We start from the raw sequence: 20897 nt of genomic DNA, 5'->3' as shown, positions 1-20897 counted from the left end.
ACCTGGAAGACTGCCCTTTTATAAAGAATATAAATATTTCCCAAAGGCGCAACTCTCTCTCTCTGAGTTCGCCCGTGCATCTTTCCGCATGTACTTTGCTTTCCCAATAAACTTTTTACTTTTCTCTTTACCTTTTGCCTCCTCACCTGAATTCATTCTTGACAAGGCAGGCAAGAACCAGGGATCCAGGCCTTCGCCACTGGCCCCTGTGGTCTAGTGGTTAGGACTCCCGGTCCGGGAACTAAGATCTGGCTTCCAGGTACTGCTCGTGCTGCATGCTGCAAGCTGCCACTTACTGCTGCGTGCATCCGAAATCAATGCGACCATGGGCTTTCTGGGAAAACTAAACCATGGATATTGACTTTCATCTCAACGTGACTGTAAAAAGCTGGGTTGTTTTTTTTTAAGGCACACTAATCCAATACACAAAAGATCATTACAAGCAATGTAAATCTTTACTAAAGGAGATTCAATTCATAGAGCACAGAACACTTCTGACAATCCTCTTTCTCCAGCCCCTTCACAAACAGAAGCTGCCTCACCCCAAGGGAACAACCAGCAGACCCAGTCTAGGACAGCTGTGCTCCGTGGGTGGGACCCAGGTATCAGTATTTTGTGTCACTCTCCAGGGGGTTCCAGCCAAGAGTGAGAACCACTGGTGCGGGGGCTTTAGGCAATCTGCCACTCACATCGCGTTGGTTACGTTGGATTAAGGTTTCTTTCCTTCTCCTTCCTTACACATATTTAACCACGTTAGCCCGGCAACTTCCTGAGCAACCTCATAATACACAGCTTAACAAGTTATATGCCAAAATACACTGACATTTGTTGCAGTGAAGAGTTGTTTGAAATCTCACACTTCCCACTATCTTTTACGGAGCATCTTTTTCTTGCTGTCACAGCCCGTGTTGCACTATATTTAAGTGTTCAGTCTTAGCTACATGTTAAGTGTTCTAAAAGAACTAGAAGGATGATGGGGAGAAGAAAGAGAAGAGCTGACACTTTTGAGGACAAAGGCTCTGACTTTCTCACAGACCAATGCTCAGTTTCTCTAAGGCCGAACCCCCTCACCTTTGCCTGCAGTTCATTCTACCTTTCTACCAATTCAAAACACATTCTCTTTCTTTCATATTAAAATCATCCTAAATCACCGGGTAATGAACCTGATAAATAATAATAAATCCATGATAACATTTTATGGGTTATCCTATCCAGACAGCATATCTGCATTTTTGTAAGGCCTTCTCAAGATATATTATTGCAATTCAATGGAAGGCTCTTAATATTGAAGAGTAGGCACCATGTTAAAATGGGGAGGGGGATATAAATTAGAGATCACACAAGCACTCCCAAAGTCACACCCCACAGATGGCTGCCCACTCAAAGAAACTCCTGGTTGTAAATGATGATTCAATTCCCCACTGTGTAATCGCTCAGCCACCGGTCTCACATCTATAGAACTATTCTCCGCCCCATGGTAATTTATCTCTTTACAGGTCAACCTCTCATTCTTTCCACAACATATAGCACACACTTAGTAGGTGCTCTATGAATGTCTGGTGAAAAACTAGAAACATGAATGCTCTTCATTCTTCTGCTTTCCACAAACATCTCTATACTGTTAATTGAATATTTATCATGTTTTTTAAAGACCTCCAGAGAAAAATATTCCACTTCCTAAATCAGGAGCCCATCCCAATGTTAGATGCAGGCTTTTGAAAAAAACGTGAAGACAGCTATAATAATTCTGCACTTAACTAATTGATGGCTTTTGGAAGCCTTATCTATTCAGAACATCAACCAAACCATAAAGTGGCCAAAAACTAGTCTCTTCTTGGAACAGTACCACCACCCTCAGGCCCTCATCCAGAACTCATGAATTCAAAACATATTTAAGATAAATATATTAGTTTATCAAGATTAGTCACAGGATTCTTGGAAGATAAAAGAAACATGGATAAGAATCAGCCACAATGGGCTTCCCTGGTGGCGCAGTGGTTGAGAGTCCGCCTGCCGATGCAGGGGACGCGGGTTCGTGCCCCGGTCCGGGAAGATCCCACATGCCGCGGAACGGCTGGGCCCGTGAGCCATGGCTGCTGGGCCTGCTCGTCCGCGTCCGGAGCCTGTGCTCCACGGCGGGAGAGGCAACAGCAGTGAGAGGTCCGCAAAAAGAAAAAAAAAAAAAAAAAAAAAAAAAAAAGAATCAGCCACAAGAGAAGTAAACAGAAAAACACAGAAATCATAGATAGGTATAGTGATTGACACACGCCCCCATCCGTTCCACCAGTCATGTGATCACATTCCCCTTGCCAATGATTGTTTAGAAATGAGCATGTGACCTAATCCCAGCCAATCAGAGGTGAGAATTCTACTGGGGGATTCTTGGAAAGTCTTCCTCTCTCCTGAGGAAGAAACACAGTAAAAAGACAGTCCTCTTCTTTGTCTGAACAATGTCTTGTCTAGGTGTGACATCCGAAACTGCTTCAGCCACTGCAACTGTAAGGAGGCCAGCCTGGGGCCAAAGTGAACATCCCAAGGAGGACAGTGCAGCAAGGTGGAAAAACATGAGTCACCGATGACAGCTGAGCTACTGAGTCAACTGACCCAGGAGCTCCATCTCTGGACTTCTTGTTTTCAGATAAAACATATTTCTTTACTCTTTAAGTCACTTTAAGTTTTCTGCTACGTGTAGCTAAAGGCATCCTAGCAGATACAGAATGCACAGAGGAATGAATCACCAGACATTAATTACACTGCAAATGTTTAAACATTAAAATGGATATGTTGACTCAACTTTGCCCATATTGATTTTATACTTTTAAAAGAATAATCGTGCGATTTATTATAGTGAAAGGATAAGAAGTAGTGTGGGTCACAGTATCTGCTCTCTGTACAGGTTCTTACCAATAAATTTGAAAATAAACTTGTTAGATCAGAAAAGAAATTGATTCTGCATATGTAAATAAAGAGCTTCCTATATGCTACTAGCATTTTACCAATCAATGCACCTCAGTCATAACACAGAACTTTCACTCCTGATTCTCTGTCCTCTATAGTTCAGTCCACAATCACACCTCCCAACAGCAAGATCAAGGAATTGGGCTCTCTCTCTCCAAAGCTTTACAGGCAATGTGTATGTGACAATACAGAAAACAGAAGTGCACAGAATTAAGCCATGGATCTACTTGCTTTGCCTCAGAAAGTCATCTAAGTTTTCTGCTCGTTACTTCACAGAAAATGAAACGGTAATCTATTCAAAGAGTATGTATTATTTTTAGCCAATCCCAACTGCCCACTTCAATCTGTTCATTTTTAAAGGTTTCTATGGGTTTTAGCATTTGCTTTGGAATACCATTCATATTGTAAAATAGGATATGATAGTCTATAAATAAAAATAACCCACTTAAAAATAGGAATGAATAAGATGGCCAATTAAAGTATAATTATATTAAATTGGATTACTTTTTAAAGGTCTCAATCTTTGCATTTTTAGTGATTCATTAAGAAAAACTATAGTTAAGTTTACAACACTCACACTCAGACTACAGCTGCCACGCAAGCTCTACTTCTAAAATGAAGCTGCTCATGAAATACTTATTGAAATCTGTATTAGTTTCCTATTTCTGCTGTAACAAATTACCACAAACTTAGGGGCTCAAAACAACACAAATTTATTACCTTACAGTTCTGCAGGTTAAAAGTCTAAAATGGGTCTTGAGGGACTAAAAATCAAGGTGTCAGCTGGGTTGTGCTCCTTCTAGAGGCTCAAGGGGAGAATCCATCTCCTTGCCTTTTCCAGCTTCTGGAAGCTGCCAGAATTCCTTGCTCATGGCCACATCACTCTGACCTCTGCTTCTGTCATCACATCTCCTTCTCTGACTCTGACTTGATACTTCTCGCTTATAAGGACACTCGTGATCACACTGGGCCTTTGCAGAAAATCCAGGATAATCTCTCCCTCTCAAGATCCTTAACCTAATCACATCAGCAAAGCCCTTCTGCCATGTAAGATAACATAATCACAGGTTCCAAAGATTAGGATGTCAACATCTTTGGGGAGCCGTTATTCTTGGCACCACAAAATCCATCACAAATAGGGGAGGTTTCCCTCTATTTCATGTGACCTGAGAACATTTAGGAAACTGTATCAATTAACATTGATCCAGAAGTTGTCACTCATTTTGAGTTACTAGGAAATACTCCTGTCCCACCAAGAAAAAGTTGGTGAGCTAATAAAATCCTAGACCCGGACACTACTACTCCAACCCAGTCTTCCCACAGTGGAAAAAAAAGGAAGGGCTTGAAAGATTTGTTCCTTATTTTGGTTCCCATGAAAACTACAATGCTAAAAACATGTTGGCAAACTGAAGATATCAGGAAAAGAAGTGGCAGTAAAAGGTAGGAGACAACCAGGAAAATGGTAAATTTTATTGAAAGGAAAAATCTGATATGAAATAAAAATTCAGAACTTGGGGAAATCACTTTTAAAAGCATAGCAAATCACTAAATTGGTATCACCAATTTAAGAAACCTTAGCCATGCATGGAGGCTGGAATCAGGAGGCAGGACAGGGGGACAGTAGGTCCATTTGTCCTGTGCCTCATACCCTACACACCTTAAAATGTAACTGCTAATTAGCCAAAAACTGGGGAAAATCCAAATGTTCATCAACAGGTGACTAGATAAACAAAATGTGGTATATCCATACTATTGAATACCACCCAGCTATAAAAAGGGAACAAATTACTGATACAGACCACAACATGGTTGAATCTCAAAATCATTATGCTAAGTGAGAGAAGCCAGGTACATAAAGGTATGTATTATACGATTCCGCTTATATAAAATTCTAGAAAATGCACTCTAATCTGTAGTAATATAAGTAGATCGGTAGTTACCTGGGATTGGGGACTGAGAGAGAGACAGACTGCAAAGGGCATGAGGAATCATTGGGGGAACAAAAAGGAAGGGATGGAAATATTCTGCACTTTCAGTGAGATGGAGGCCACATGAGTGTAGCCTCCATCTTGACAACTGTCAAGACTCGTCGAATTGCATACTCTGAGTGCAGTTTATCATATATAATTTATACCTCAATAAAGTCGATTTTTTAAAGATTTGACTCTTCTTCAATGGTAAATTTGTGTTGAAAAAGGCTAGAGCCCAAATGATCATGTTACCCTTGAATTGTAACCGCTACAGATCTTTCTAAGATTCATAGCCTCTCCAATTGCTTATAATTACCATAGATGGTAAGTCAACTTCCTAAGTGGGGAAAATTGGCTTCCTGGACCACAATCCAGGAATAGATGCCATGTGGCCTCCATAGAGCACCTCTGTACAAAAGCAACCCTCTCTCCAGTAAAGGGGTACAGTCCCTAAATATTCACCCAATCCATACTTAAAAGACTGTTCAACTGTCCACGATCCTTCCATATTATAAATCCACTACCTGAGGAGTCACTTGATGTGTAGATTTTTGTCTGTGTGTTTAACCTCTGTAATAAGTTACATTGGTATTTTGTATTTTATTTTATTGATCTCAACCAGTTCATGTAGAACAGGTGCATTTCAGACTAAATATTTATTCACATGTTCCCAGGCCAGTGTCTGTGGTTGTTTGATAATATTTTGATATATTTATAAGCTTTTAGCAGTTTCATTTGATATGTTTTTAAAGTAATTACTGCCCAATTACATGCTGGATTTGTTCAGGAAATAATTTAGTAAATACAGCATTGTATGCACATGTATGGTACCTTCTGCCTGTCCAGTGGAAGTCCATCCCTTATCACCTCCTCTGCTTACCATAAGCATATTCCACAGGAAATCCCAGGTACATTTCAACTACAACCTTTATGCCAACCTAGAGGGTGATAATCCCAGAATAATTTCTCAGTCCCAGACTTCTTCCCTGAATTCAAGACTCAAAATCTAAGTCCATCCTGGAGACCCCACAGGCTCCTCATATTCAGTGTGCCCAGAACTAGCTCATCATCTCCCCAGTGTGCCAAGTTCATGGCGCTCCCTCTATCCCCTCTATTCATCAGAGATATCACTCTCCACCTGTTCGCCCAGTCTAAAAACCTAGAAATCATCCTCAACTCTCTTCCTATTTTTCTTCATCCCCCCAAATCAGTTAGTACCCGTGACGAAAAGCTCTCAGGTTGGCTCCTTTTTCTTCATCCCACTTCCTCTGCCTTAGTTCACGTCTTCGTTTCTCACATGGACATTTCATTGGTCCCATAAGTGGCCTTTCTCTCTCCCCAGTCTCACGCTCCTCCCCTGTTCCTCCACTGCACTATCACTAGAATGGTTTTCATAAAGGACAAGGGAAAACCTCTTGGCAGTCACAGTTCTTCATGATGCATCCTTGCTTACCTTACCTTTCCAGCCTCGTCTGCTGTTGTATCTCCTAGAGCTTCTTTTTACCCACTTACAACGTTCTGTGCCAACCCATCTGTATTATGCCATGCTCTTTCATCCCTCCAATGCCTCTGTGTATGTTCTGTCTTTGACCTCTTTCTCCTGCAAGCTATCTCCTAGTTATATATCCTTCAAGTGACAGCTCTGAACTCTCCAAGCTACTCTAAATGGCCCCCTTCTATATTTCTGCTCTGTCCTCCTATAGCCCTACTTTTATTATAGAATTCACCCACCCTGCACTGAAGCCTTTACGAGTGGGCTCTGCTCTAATCAAAAAAAGGCACTGCCTTGTTTTTCTCTGTGTTTCCAATGTCTTGCAAAGGAATATAGTAGGTGTTCCATTTTGGGGATAAATTAATTAACAATCTAAAGGACAGCTCATGAAAGAATTCTATAATGGAAGAGAAGATGACATTAAAGATCCTTATGCATGTTTCCTTAGTTTTAGAGATTATGAAAAGGATTCCCCCTTTCACTGCAAACTTTTAAAGGTTTACCAACTTCAGTCTGAGCTTTGAAAAAAGCGAGAGAGCTTGTTTTAAACTACACAATCGTGTGATAAACAGATGATGCGACTTTCCCACTCCATACTCATTTTAATGCACTTACCCTTCCTCATCACTAATCTGAAAGAGTTTTCATGGGAGGAGAGGAGAACAATCTTTAAGAAATCATATGTAATAAGAATCTGAATTGGAAGTTTCAACCGAGGCACCAGGATACACTAGTATGATATTCCAGAGTGAAGTCCAAGACCATCATCCAAATTTTCAATGAAATACTCCAAATGCTGGTTATATGACGCTTAAATCTAACCTCTGTTGTGCTTAAGGTATAAACGGGCCTTTTAAAGACTAAAAGAGTTTCTTTCAGGGAGGAGATTTCTTTGGAGAAGAGGTCACTTCCCCTCAGGTCAAGAGAGTGAGGCCTCAAAGAATCACCCAGAGCTTAACAGCATCTCTCCAGAAAAAGGTAAGAGGAGACAGACAGAGGAACGTCCCTGCTGACAGGAAGAGAGTGTCAGAGTTGGGGTCAGCCTGCATCCGCGGAGACTCTCACCGAAAATCCCCGCCAGGCACAAGAGAGAGTAAGCTTGGAGTTGTCTGGACACTAACTGCTGAAACAAGATTGTATTTCATGATGAAATGCAACCACAAGAATGAGCAGAAAAGTCATGGGACGGCTGCAAGCTCACCCAGAAGAGAAGGAAGAATTTCCCCAGGGAGGAAATTCTAAAAGGACAGAGGATGACAAAATACATTTGTTTTCCGACTCCAGTCCATTCACGCTGCTTGTGCAGCTGACTGGTTACACACAATTCCTCCCCATTTGGAAGTCCTCCCAAAGCCGACAGCTGTCCCCCAGCTGGGAAGGAAAGATGGAATTCCTTCCAAAAATTAGGTAACCGTGCTCTTCCTGGGCAGATGGAGACTGTTTGGAGCCTGACTATTGAAGAGCATAAATATAAACATAGTGAAGAAAGAACTGAGAACTTTTTCCCAGCTGAAACACCCGTAAACAGAACATCCATTTTGTTCCATAATCTATGCCAACGAAGGAAAGCTGTCACCTAAGAAAACTAAAATGAGGGGAGAGAGGAGGGAAAGAAACACACATGACTCTTACCTAGGCCCTGACTCTGCTGTTCCCACTCGATGGTGTCCGGCACCTGGTAGGTGGCTCCCTCCAAAGAGACCATGTTTCCCTGCTCTAAGCCAGGTTCCTGAGACGTGATGCCAGGGATAGTAAACCCAGGCAGCTCAGTGTCACCACCCAAGGTCTCATCCAGGGAGTCTGCATCTCTATCCTCCTCATCTTCCTCCTCCTCATCTTCTTCATCCTCATCTTCTTCTCCCTCTAGGCAAGAAAAAAACAAAGGGAACATGAAGAAATACAGTGAGTATATACAAATGAATCTTCTGAAATGACCCAAACACTAAAAAACAATCATGATTGGTCTTTTAAAACAAATTTTATAGCCAAAGTTGAGCAATATGAGCTTTGCGGGATTACATGCCCACCATATACTCACATTTTTAACTTTCAAAACCACAGCTATGTCAGATGATTATCATGCATCACGTTTATTGGGAGTCAAAGTTCAGGTAATACGGATTTTTGTTAAAGCCATATTTATATTTATAAGGGTAGGAAACATCCTCTTCCGGTTTTCTGGAGATCATTAAAGATTTATCTGTTAGAAAGCACACTGAAATACTAACAGAATTTAAAGGGAGTGTTCCAATCTCTTTCTATCTCATAATACTAAACAAGAAAATTCATTACATTGGCACAGTTTTCTTTCTGTTCTTCTTCCACATTAGTGAGTAGAACTCACAACAGTGTTAAGTGAGAGGTCCATAAATCCACTCCTGTATCTGTGTTCCTTACAGAGGAGTGACCCAAGAGACGGGAAACCATTACATCAACGTTCTCCATACAATTCTAAGGGGGATCGGGAAATGAAATATTGATCAGGGACAGTCAGAAAAGCAACACATGGGGCTTCCCTGGTGGTGCAGTGGTTGAGAATCCGCCTGCTAATGCAGGCAACACGGGTTCGTGCCCCCGTCCGGGAAGATCCCACATGCCGTGGAGCGGCTGGGCCCGTGAGCCATGGCCGCTGAGCCTGCGCGTCTGGAGGCTGTGCTCCACAATGGGAAAGGCCACAACAGTGAAAGGCCCACGTACCACAAAAAAAAAAAAAAAAAAAAAAGAAAAAGAAAAAGAAAAGCAACACATGAAAAAAATCATTATCATTACCATCATCATAAGAGTTAAATTCACAACGTGTCATCTGTGATGTTTCAAAAAGTGTTGGTTTAGGAAACATAAGGCCCACAATTTCATTTTATTTCATTAATTTTAATTTTCTAGTAATACTTTGAGCCCCCACCCACATCCTGAAGGCACCCCTGAAGCCCCGGACAAGGGCCCACAAAATGCACTGAAGGCCTTTTCCTTGGTCTCCCCCTTGGCTCCGAACACAGTGGTGACTGCAAGAGGGAAAGCTCTTGAGACGGTAAAGAGCAGAGAGAGGGGTAAAGCCACCCAAGAATTCTGACACTTTCCTTTTCCTCTTCCAGACAATTTTCTCCACATATATCCCTTTTCATCTATCATTTACAGGTTTTTGTAACTTAAAAAAATATTACGTATCTGGGAGAACTCAGCTAGGACAATGATGTTTATAATTATTACCTTGGTTGCAAAATGTTGAATAAAAATGTGTTAATATATTAAGAAAAAAAAATTACCTCTAATCTTTCTCATTCTTGTATATCCTTTAACTTTGTGGGCCTTAATACCTGTCACTGTTCCAAAAATTGAACAAATATTTATCAAACACCTAGTGCCAGGCACTAGGGATACAGCAATGATGTCTCTGCCTTCATGGAGCTGATATGTCCCTCAGGAGATGTACAGCAAACAAAGAGATATACAAAGAGATATACAATAACATTACACTCTGATTAAAACCAGCAAGATGATAGAAAGTGCCTGGTACTACTATTATAGATGGAGAGATCAAGGAGAGTTTTTCTGATAAGGTAAAGTTTGAACAGTGATCACACCAAAATAATGAATTCTCTTGTTTCATTTAGGTAATTAAAGATTCCAAGGGAGACGCAAGAGGGAAGAGATATGGGAACATATGTATATGTATAACTGATTCACTTTGTTGTAAAGCAGAAACTAACACACCATTTTAAAGCAATTATACTCTAATAAAGATGTAAAAAAAAAAAAAAAAAAAAAAAGATTCCAAGCAGAGGAGAAGAGAGGGAACAGCAAGACCAAAACCTTGAGGCAGATGTCTGCTTGCTGTGTTCTAAGAATGAATGGCAAAGAAGACTGGGCTGGGGGACGGGAGGAACAGAGAGAATACAGGAAATGAGGGGGAAGGGGTAGGCAGGGGTAACATCTAACATATATTTATAAAGAATGACTCTGCTGCAGTGCAGAGTATAGGCTACATCAGAGCAAGAGACAAAGCAGGGAGACCCAATAGGAGGCTATTTCAAAACCCAGGGGAAAGGGAGAGCAGTGATCAAATCTGGGATGTAATTTGAGGGTAGAGCCTTGCTGATAATTACAATGTGCGATGTGGGAGGAAGACCCCACTTTACTGAAAATGGGAACTAAAGAATAAAGAGCAAAATCAAGAATTTTATTTGAGATATATTAATTGTGTGGTGGCTTGTGCCTATGATATACAAATGGAAGTGTTGTAAGTCTAAGGAAGGTCAAAGCTAGAAATAAAAACGTAGGAATCATCGACTTATAAATTATATTTAAAGCCTTGAGACTGGCTGAGATCACCAAGAGAATGAGAGTGGATGAAAGCGAAGTGGTCCAGCCTAAGCCCTGGACAATTGAACATTTAGAGGTTGGCCAGCAGAGGGAGATCCAGCAAAGGAGACAGAAAAATGACCACAGGTGGGAGAAAAACTAAGATTGAGGGACTGAGTAACAAACCGAGACTCTGGCTTTGACATTTGGGAAGTCATTAGTGACCCTGACAAAACTTGTTTCTCTGGAATGGTAGGGACAAAAGTCAGACTGAAGTGCTTCCAAAGAAAATTAGGAAAATGGAAGTAGACACAGCAAATAGAGAAATTTGAAAGAGAACAGGGACATTAGGGGGTAGCTGGAAGGAGATATGGGGTCAAGGATAGGTTCTTAACATAGGAGCTACTAGGGCTTCCCTGGTGGCGCAGTGGTTGAGAGTCCGCCTGCCGACGCAGGGCGCGCGGGTTCGTGCCCCGGTCCGGGAGGATCCCACGTGCCGCGGAGCGGCTGGGCCCGTGAGCCATGGCCGCTGAGCCTGCGCGTCTGGAGCCTGTGCTCCGCAGCGGGGAAGGCCACAGCAGTGAGAGGCCCGCGTAACGCAAAAAAAAAAAAAAAAAAAAAAAAAAAAAAAAAAAAAAAATAGGACCTACTAGAATTTGCTTGTAATTGATGAGTAAGATCTGGTAGAGAGGGGAGAGCGGCTGGAGGAATGTCCCAAGAGATGAGGTATAATGGAGAGGTTACACACATGGACCCTGGAGCCACACAAACTTATTATGGCTGCATGATTTTGGACAAGTTACTGAATTTTGGTGTGTCTCAGCTCTCTCACTGTAAAACTGGTGTGAGTCCTACCTCACAGGGCTGTTGGAAGAATTACATTAGTTAATATATCAGGTACTTAGAACTAAGCCTGGCACGTAGTGGCCACCATATAAGGTTGGCTTCTTTGCTATAACAGAGAGGGGAGGGGGCCCAGTGCACGGCCTGCTCAACTACATCCTCTGCCGTAGCAGGCACAGGTGCCGGCGGGCGGGTAGATTTGGTGGTGGGAATACGTGAAAGTTATCATATTTCTTTTCTTAGTCAAATTTAAAACTGGAAAGGAGAAGAGAAATGTTGCTGGTTTGAGGCAACAGGAAAAAGTATGAAATAGTCATCTTGAAGAGTGTGTGAGTGAATTCTTGGGGAAAATGAGGTAGGCCTGCCAGGCGACCCTATGAGTCCACATGAGATGTGATGTCATAAATTTAAAGTAAGGCATGTTAAGATGATTGTGTGTTTTTCTTCAGCCACATTCAGCTGCCTGGGTGCAGGAATGGGTGGAGGGGTAGAGTAGGCAGAGACATTTAACCAGAGCCAAGTTTTGCTAGGAGAGCTCAGTTGGGGAGGGGGGAGGAAGAAGCAGTTGATTGTGTCTGGGCAACTAATGTACAGCATGGTGGCTATGATTAACAACACAGTATCATATACTTGAACGTTATTAAGACAGGAGATCTTAAATGTTATCACCATACCAAAAAAAAATGGTAATTACGTGAGAGGATGGAAGCATTAACTAGCCTTACTGTGGTAATCATTTTGCAATATATATATATATCTATTGCAAAGTGCAATAGATATATATATATATAGCAAAATGATTACCGTGTGTGTGTGTGTGTGTATGTGGGTGTATCAAATCATCACCTTAAACTTACATATGTTATATGTCAATAAAATCTCCACAAAGCTGGGGGGGTAAAAAAGATGGACCAGGGACTCTAGCTAAAGAGAAGTTGAGAAGGACGGTGGATAGAGACAAAGTAACAGGGTCAGATTATGGAGAAAACTATCAGGGATCACCAAGACTATTTGACAATTTTGCTGACCTTCCTCCTATAGACAGAAATTTGTCATAGGCTAAAAAGAACACTTTATTATTTTTAAAATGTTACAAAATCACGTTTAGTTACATTTCCTCTCCACAAACCTAAGAGGGTTGTACTAGATGGAATAATTGTGACAATATGATAACTGATCCCCTAAGAACCTCAAAGGCGAAGCCAGAGCTCTGAGCCATGGATTTCCAGCTCTTATCATTGAACCGCTGTCCTCTGACCCAGCGGTCCCCAACTTTTTTGGCACCAGGGACCGGTTTTGTGGAAGATAATATTTCCACAGACCGTGGGGGTTGAGGGGGGATGGTTCAGGCAGTAATGTGAAACATGGGGAGCGATGGGGGGCGGCAGATGAAGTTTGGCTGGCTCGCCCGCCGCTCACCTCCTGCTGTGCAGCCCGGTTCCTAACAGGCCATGGCCTGGTACTGGTCCACAGCCCTGGGGTTGGGGACCCTTGCTCTGACCACCACCAACCACCAAGGACAACTTCTATTTGGTCCTCAATGTGTTCGGTTAGTTCCTCCTCTTTAAAATATAGAGCTAACTATATGATCCAGCAATCCTACTTCTGAGTATATATCTAAAGGAAATGAAATCATTGCCCTGAAGGAACATCTGCAGCCCCACATTCGCAGCAGCATTATTCACAACAGCCAAGGTATGGAAACAACCTAAGCGGCCATCAATGGATGAATGGATAAAGATGTGGTATATATTTATAAATATTTATAGGTATTATTCATATTATATAATTTATATTATACCCATAAATAGGTGTAATATAAGTATATTACAACATAAGTGGAATATTATTCAGCCTTTAAACAAAAAGAAATCCTGTCATTTGCAACATGGATGCACCTGGAGGGCATTATGCTAAGTGAAATAAATCAGACAGAGAAAGACAGATACTACATGGTATCACTTATATGTGGAATCAAAAAAAAAAGTCTAACTCATAGAAACAAAGAATAGAAAAGTGATTGCCAGGGTCTGCCGTTACAGGTGGAAATAGGGAGAAGTTGGCAAAAGGATACAAACTTTCAGTTATAAGATGAATAAAGTTTGAGGATCTAATGTATAACATGGTGACTACAGCTAAAAACACCATACTGTACAATTGAAATTTGCTGTGAGAATATAACTTAAATGTTCTCACCAAAAATAAAAAAGGTAAATATGTGAGATGACGAATGTGTTAATCTGATGGTGGAAATCCTTTCACAATGTATGTGTATATCAACCCACCAGCGTACACGTTAAATATCCTACAATTTAATTTGTCAATTATACCTCGGTAAAGCTGAGGGGAGGAATACAGAACTATAAAAATAATGAAAGGGACCTCAAAAGTCATCTTCCTCCATCCTTTTGCATCCTGAGGAGAGGGCAGCATCTATGCAAGTCTACGCAAACAAAATGTTTGCTGCCTTCATGATGGGATTTGGAGGACCTTGCTCAGGTCAATATGTCTCATGTCTCACAATCTCTCCCACACTCACCCCCATCGTAACGCCTTCCTTCTCCTCCCTGCCCTGAAATGCCCGGCATGAGATGTCTAACTCCAAGTCAGACAATAAAACTCAAGAATACTCTCTCCAGAAACACCTGATTGAGTAATATACAATTATTCAATTGTATATTGAGAAAGGGAAAGGAAGGACCCTGTCTGACGTGTGGGGTGAAAGAAGAAAGTCTTCTCCTTGTCCCAGCAACACTGACCTTCAACACAAAGAACTGTATAAGGTTTACTAGTTGTCACTTTTAATACCTGAGCAAGCCTTGGGAGACAGCTATAGAAAAAGGAAGTTTCAGAAACTCTGCAGAGAAAATAGGAGGGAGACAAGCCTTACAGGAGTGAGAGTTCTCCTTTAGTCTAGCTTTATTCCCTCATTATCTTTTTCTGCCAGGGAATTTTCTGATTTTTTAGGCGGCTACAACCATTTTGTAGCTGTTAAACATCTTCAGTAGAATGTCACCTGTACCCTGCTGCAATTTCCAATGGAATGTAGACTACTATTACAGATCAGTAACAAAAACAGGTATGATAACCTTTCGAACATTAGCAAAATAATGTATTTTACAGCAGCTTGGCCCAGAAAGGTGAAAAACTATTGGATAAAGGAAGGACAAATCTTGTCCTCTGCTGTATCACCAGTGACTAACCCAGTGCCTGGCAGTCTGCAGCACTCAGTATTTGTTGAATGAATGGATTGATGGAGGAATGCACAGTCAGTGAGCTAGATCCAGGTTTTTAACAACTGGATCTAAGGAAACAGAATAGCATTTAATAAGCAATTAGTAACACATTCCTCTGAGTAATCTTGCGACAAGCACAAAGGCAACATATCAAATGGACAGGTACAAAACAACTCAGAGTTGTATGCATGCTTCTTCCACTAATAAAAACTGAAGAGAAAGTCATCTGTATTTAGCGAGTCTTCAATAGTTGCATCTAAGAGAAATAATAATATTATGAACACCTCTGAACATAAAGGACAATCACATGAAATAATCATTCAGCAAATAAAACTGTGCCAAAAACAATAACAGGATCCCCAACTCAAAGAACTGAAACTAAACGAAGAGCTCATTCAAATAACACTACCAGGTTATATGTTAAAGGCTATAGGGTAATGCTTTCTGAATTTTGTAATTTGGGGTTAAGATAAACCCAAATTTTATTTTCATTTATCTGAATCCCAAATAAGCATGTGGATCAACATAAAACACACATGCACAATTATTCCATACAAAGATAGCACAGAAAAAGAAAAAAATGAACCTTTAAAACTGCTCTTGGTTTACCATTTATAACAGATGCACCTCATATATCAACATCTGGTGACAGTGATCAGAGACTGAAGATGTATTTGTCCTGAGAATCCCTAAAGAACACTGCAACCCAGGAAGGGAAGGTTCAGAGAGTTCAGCCTAAGAAGTTTCTTCCAGTCATGTCCCCTGGAATGGAAAGTGCATGCTCGTAACTGATGCTTCTTTTTCCCAGGTTGCCTGGACACCGATTACTGCATAAAACCAAACAATAACACTGATGCTAACAGCAATCAAAGGGGCAGTCATGATGGTTTCCGAGTAAGCATCTCCCATGAGAGGCAAAATCCTCCCACCACTTCACACTGTTCCCACTCCCAAACACCTGACACGGATTACATAAAATTCCCTGGTCACTCGTGCCGAACCAGCATCTGCTCAAGGCATCCCACTGAATTCAGGATGCACAGGCAGGCAATGACTAAAGCTACCTGCCGTGGAGCTAACGGATTTTTCCGTAGTACTCTTACCAAGATCAAGTCACTGGCTAGCATGTCCAATGTCAAGAATTCTGACACCTAACAATAGTGAGAAAACCGACTTAGGTGTCAGCCAAAGCGCCTACACAGGTGTTTGGACATTAGGCAGCTTAGCCTGCAACAGGGTCTAGAACATGGTTTGATTTCTGATTGATGGGCTTGAGGTGAACTGAAACAGTTAAAACTGTAAAACATTAAATAGAGATGCCAGGTTACGTGCCACATGGCCAAGAGATGCTTGATCATATTAAGTAGTGTGGCAATAGCTCAAACAGAGAAATGGCCTGTTGCAAGTGGCAGGAAGAAAAAATATATATATATGTCTAGACAGTACCATCTCTAAGCCAATTTCATGTGTCTGGCCACTCTCTGACAGAATCTCTTCACAGCTGTTTCATAACCCATTAACAGTACCTTGTATTTACATGGGGCTTTTCTTCTGAGGAAGTCAAAATGCTTTGCAGGCATTAATCTCCAAATGTACGCAGTTGGCTAAGGAGAGCACGTTTTATAAGCTCTGTATTACTTACAGCCTACTTCGCTGGTGATATAACTGCCTCGGGTGCTCAAATATCACAGCAGAGCCTCAAATGGGTTTGTTAAACCCCAAACTTTGGGCTTCCCTGGTGGTGCAGTGGTTGAGAGTCCGCCTGCCTATGCATGGGACACGGGTTCGTGCCCCGTTCCGCGAAGATCCCACATACCACGGAGCGGCTGGGCCCGTCAGCCATGGCCGCTGAGCCTGCGCGTCCGGAGCCTGTGCTCCGCAACGGGAGAGGCCACAGCAATGAGAGGCCCGCGTATCGCAAAAAAAACACACAAATTTTGACCCTCTAGGTCAGGCCTGTTTTCAAACATTTCTGCCTAAGGTTACCAAAACCAAGAGTTTTCATTTTGTTCGGGGGGCCATGATCTTCCCAAGAAAATCAATAGAAGATATGGAAGAAAGCTTGCCCTGTGGTCTGGGCCCGAGTAATCTGGTTCTGCTACAAAGGCCAGTTTCCATTTAATAGGCAAAGATGCTCAGTTTCTCTCAATCCATTTTTATCACAGTTTAGACATTTTAAGATTTCCAGAAGATAGAGACATAGCTAGCATTCCCAGAGTATTGCTAATGAGTCCAAGGGGAACCTTGGTTGAGAATATGTCATCCCAACAATAGGAGTAGGAAGAACCCCACCTGTAACACTTGTTCCCCAACATGACCTCTCTATCCTTGACTTACAGGAAGAATAGGCTCCTGCCTGTATTTTCTGTCTCTTTAGAATAGCAATGATTAATTTGAATCCTTGTCTTTTGCCTATTTATTCATTAGGTTTCAGGGTCAAACCTCTCTTTTTCTTTCCTTTACAAAGTATAAAATTAAATCTAAGGTACACAAATTAGGACACGTGAAAAAGAGGAAGGATACCATGAAAAGAAACAGGGTGAATTCTCTAGGAAGAGGCTAAGCATGAGTCTTTCTCCCATTTCCCCTGTAAATGGAATGGCTGTGACACATCCAAGTGGCAGACTTTTAAAAGAAGAAACACTTGTTGGCAAGTGTTTTCCTGGGAACCCCTATACAATATAATCAAGAGCCACTGTAGCAAAATGGTTTCCACACATAAAGAGCGACTGAAGTACTAGGGATGGTACTGCCTTAATTTTCCAGATTTATTTTTAACTTTGGCTTCAAATGGGATGCAAAACTTAAAGGCCAGAGAAAAAAAAAATTAAACTTGTTTTGAGGAGATGAAGCAATTCTCCAGCAGATGGCTCCCTTAGATTGAAAGGGATTGAGAAACCCCAGAAACTACTAAAATAACCACAAAATTCAGCAGCTCACAATGTTAAATTTCATTACATTTCTTAAATCTTAAATATTTCTGCCAACTAAGTGCTTCTACATTTTTATCATGTAATATTAGATATATACAAGAGAATATGTATATAATATTTCTGTTATTAAGCATAATAATGAAATCACCTCCAGAGAACTCACCATTCAGCTAAAGAACTGGAATATTACTACTGTGGCATCTATTTGCATATTCCTCTATCATCTTAACCACCTACTTCCCCTGAATGCCATAAAAAATTACTGAACGATGAATCACTTTGCTGTACAGCTGAAACATTGTAAATCAACTATACTTCAATTAGAAGCATGTAATGGGGAAAGAATTACTGAATGTTATATTCTGGGACTTTTTTTCCACTCAAAATTATGACTTTAGGTTTCACACATCTAACAAAACTCAGGTTTGTTAATCTCACCAATTTATGGTATTCCATTTTGCAAGAATGTCACAATTCATTTATTTAGCTTCATGTGAATAAACTTTTGGGTTATTTAGTTGTTGCCAATTTTTTGCTGTTATGCATAGTACTGTTATGAACATTCATATATGATCTCTAGTGGATCTATTCACTGGTTTCTCTAAGGCATATTCCTAAAAGTGGACTTGCTTGGTCAAAAGGAATAGAGGTGTTCAACACGCTAAATGATGTCTAGATATATTTCCTTAGCTCCACATCCTCACCAACCTTTGTTATTGTCAAACTTTTTCTTTTCAATCTAGTATGTATAAAATGATGGGTCACTGTAGAGGTAATTTGCATTTCCCTAATTATTTATGGGGTTGTGTATCTTATCATAAGTTTGTGTATCTCTGTGAAATGCCTATTCACATGTTTGCTCCTTTTTCTTTTAAGTTGTCTATTGATTTTTTGGAGTTCTTTTTATTCTGGACACACTGCTTCATCAGTGATATGTATTACAAATACCTTCCCTAATTTTAGAAGTTGTACATTCACTGCCCTTCTAGTACATTTTTAGAAAAGTTTTCAGTTTTAATATAGCTGAATTTATCAATATCTTCCTTTGTGGTAAGCAATTTTTGCATCATGATTTTTTAAATCCTTCTGTATCCTTAGTTCAGAAAGATATTCTATCATTTTTCTCAGATTTTTGTTTCATCTTTTACATCTGTTTTTAAACCATATGGAATTGGGTTTTGTGTATCAGGGTACATTCAATCTGATTTAATTTTTTTCCAAACGGACAATCAATTGTCCCAAAACTTTTATTGGGAAAATAAAAAAATGCTTTCCCCACAACTCTGTAGTGCCACCTCTATCCTACATCAAGAACCCCTACAGGAGTGTGTCTGTTTCAATGCTCTCTATTCTGTTCCACTAGTTATTTTAATTATCCCTGTCCATGACCACACTGTCTGAATATATAAAGATATAATAAGAGCTTTATAAGTCTTAATATCTGGTAGGGCAAGTGTCCCCCTCCTCCAATTTATTCCTCTTCTTCAGCAGTGCACTGGCAATTCCTTGGGCTTTTGTTCTTCCATACAAATTTTTTTAAAAGTTAGTCAAACTGTCATGGATTAATGAAATGGAAAAATAGAATAATGAAATCTTGTTTTTTCTCCTTCACTCTTTCTATTTTCTTTGGGGTTCTTCTGTTTTTATAGCTTAAGGTGAAGGCTGCTTGGGTCATTAATTTTCAGACTTTCTTCTTTTCTAATAGAAGATTTAAAGGCTAAATATTTCCTTTTAAATATTCATATAACCTTCATCTTACAAGTTTTGATATCTTACAAGTTTTGATATTTCACTATGATTCTGTTTTAATTATTCTTATTTTATACTATAATTTTTCTTTGATACATAAGTTATTTAAAAGTGTGTTTTTTTAATTTTCAAAGGTACAGGACAATTTATCCTTTTATTTTAAATGTCTAACTAAATTGAACAGACATCAGGGAACTGGCCTGCATGGTACCAGTTCTCTGAAATCTGTCAAGATTGCTTTATGGACTAGCATATGGTCAGTCTTTGTAAATATTTCATGTGTGCTTTAAGATAATGTGTATTCTCTAATAGTTTGGTACACTATTTTTATATGTCCATTAGTGCATTTTGTATTAAATTTTATTTTGTTTGAAAATTTTAGCAAACTGAAACCAACACAAAAAAGGATGATACAGTTGGGCTTATCCCAAAACTACAAAGTTGTCTTAGCATTCAATAATCAATCAGTATAGTGTAAAGCAACTATATGCCAACAATAAAAAAAATCAATTAGTATAATTCACCATATTAACAGAAAAACCATATCATCTCAATTCCAAAACACAGATTCGGAAAAACCATTTGACAAAATACAGTATCTATTAATGACCAAAAAACAAAACAAAATGAAAAAGTTTCAGCAAACTAGAAAAAGGCAGAAACTTTCTCAACCTGAAAGAGGACATCTATAAAAATCCCACAGCTAACACCATATTTGGTTCCCTTGTATTTACTGTCATTATTGATATATTTGAATTTGTTCCTTTATTCATTCCCATTTTTTCTATTTTCCTTCTTGTTGTCTCACTTGCTGTCTCTTGGTGCTACACTTTCTATAATGTCTTCAAACTGATCTTCCTGTTCACTAACTCTCTCTTATTGCATATTTAACCATTTAATTATCAAAGGTTTTTCCCCAACAATTCTATTTTTATTTCTAAATGCTTTATTTGGTTTCTTTTTTTTTTTTTTCTTTTTTCATTTTTGGCTGCACTGGGTCTTCGTTGCTGCCCACAGGCTTTCTCTAGTTGTGGTGAGAGGGGGCTACTCTTCATTGCGGTACAGGGGCTTCTCATTGCTGTGGCTTCTCTCGTTGCGGAGCACGGGCTCTAGGTGCGTGGGCTTCAGTAGTTGCGGCGCATGGGCTTAGTTGCTCCGCGGCATGTGGGATCTTCCCGGACCAAGGCTCAAACCCATGTGCCCTGCATTGGCAGGCAGATTCTTAACCACTGCACCACCAGGGAAGCCCTATTTGGTTCTTTTAAAAAATCTGCTGGGTCACTTTTGTTAGTTTCTTATTACTTGCTCATTTTTGTGATTTCATCTTTTCTTTCCTTCAACCTTTTATGCCATGGTTATTTTATACTCTACTCTGATCATTTTAGTATCTACGGTCCTGGATAAGGAGTATGCCAAT

The 20897-nt window shown here is 40.2% G+C and overlaps 1 protein-coding gene across 5 annotated transcripts in view; it reads right to left on the bottom strand.

Moving 5' to 3' along the window:
• The window catches only part of ARMH4 (armadillo like helical domain containing 4), a 204200-nt gene that overhangs the window by 90721 nt on the left and 92582 nt on the right, over positions 1 to 20897 (bottom strand). For 4 of the 5 annotated variants that reach the window (XM_067028420.1, XM_059059659.2, XM_067028419.1 and 1 more), the window contains one exon: positions 8053 to 8283. The exons of the other annotated variant lie outside the window; for it this stretch is intronic. In XM_067028420.1, the coding sequence (XP_066884521.1) occupies positions 8053 to 8283 (231 nt within the window). The remainder of the gene's footprint in view (positions 1 to 8052; positions 8284 to 20897) is intronic. 5 annotated transcript variants of the gene reach the window in all.

The sequence above is a fragment of the Kogia breviceps genome, chromosome 3 (assembly GCF_026419965.1).
Source record: "Kogia breviceps isolate mKogBre1 chromosome 3, mKogBre1 haplotype 1, whole genome shotgun sequence".
In the NCBI taxonomy this organism is placed as follows: Eukaryota; Metazoa; Chordata; class Mammalia; order Artiodactyla; family Physeteridae; genus Kogia; species Kogia breviceps.
The sequence above is the reverse complement of the archived record's forward strand: the minus strand, read 5'-3'. Positions and strand labels throughout refer to the sequence as shown.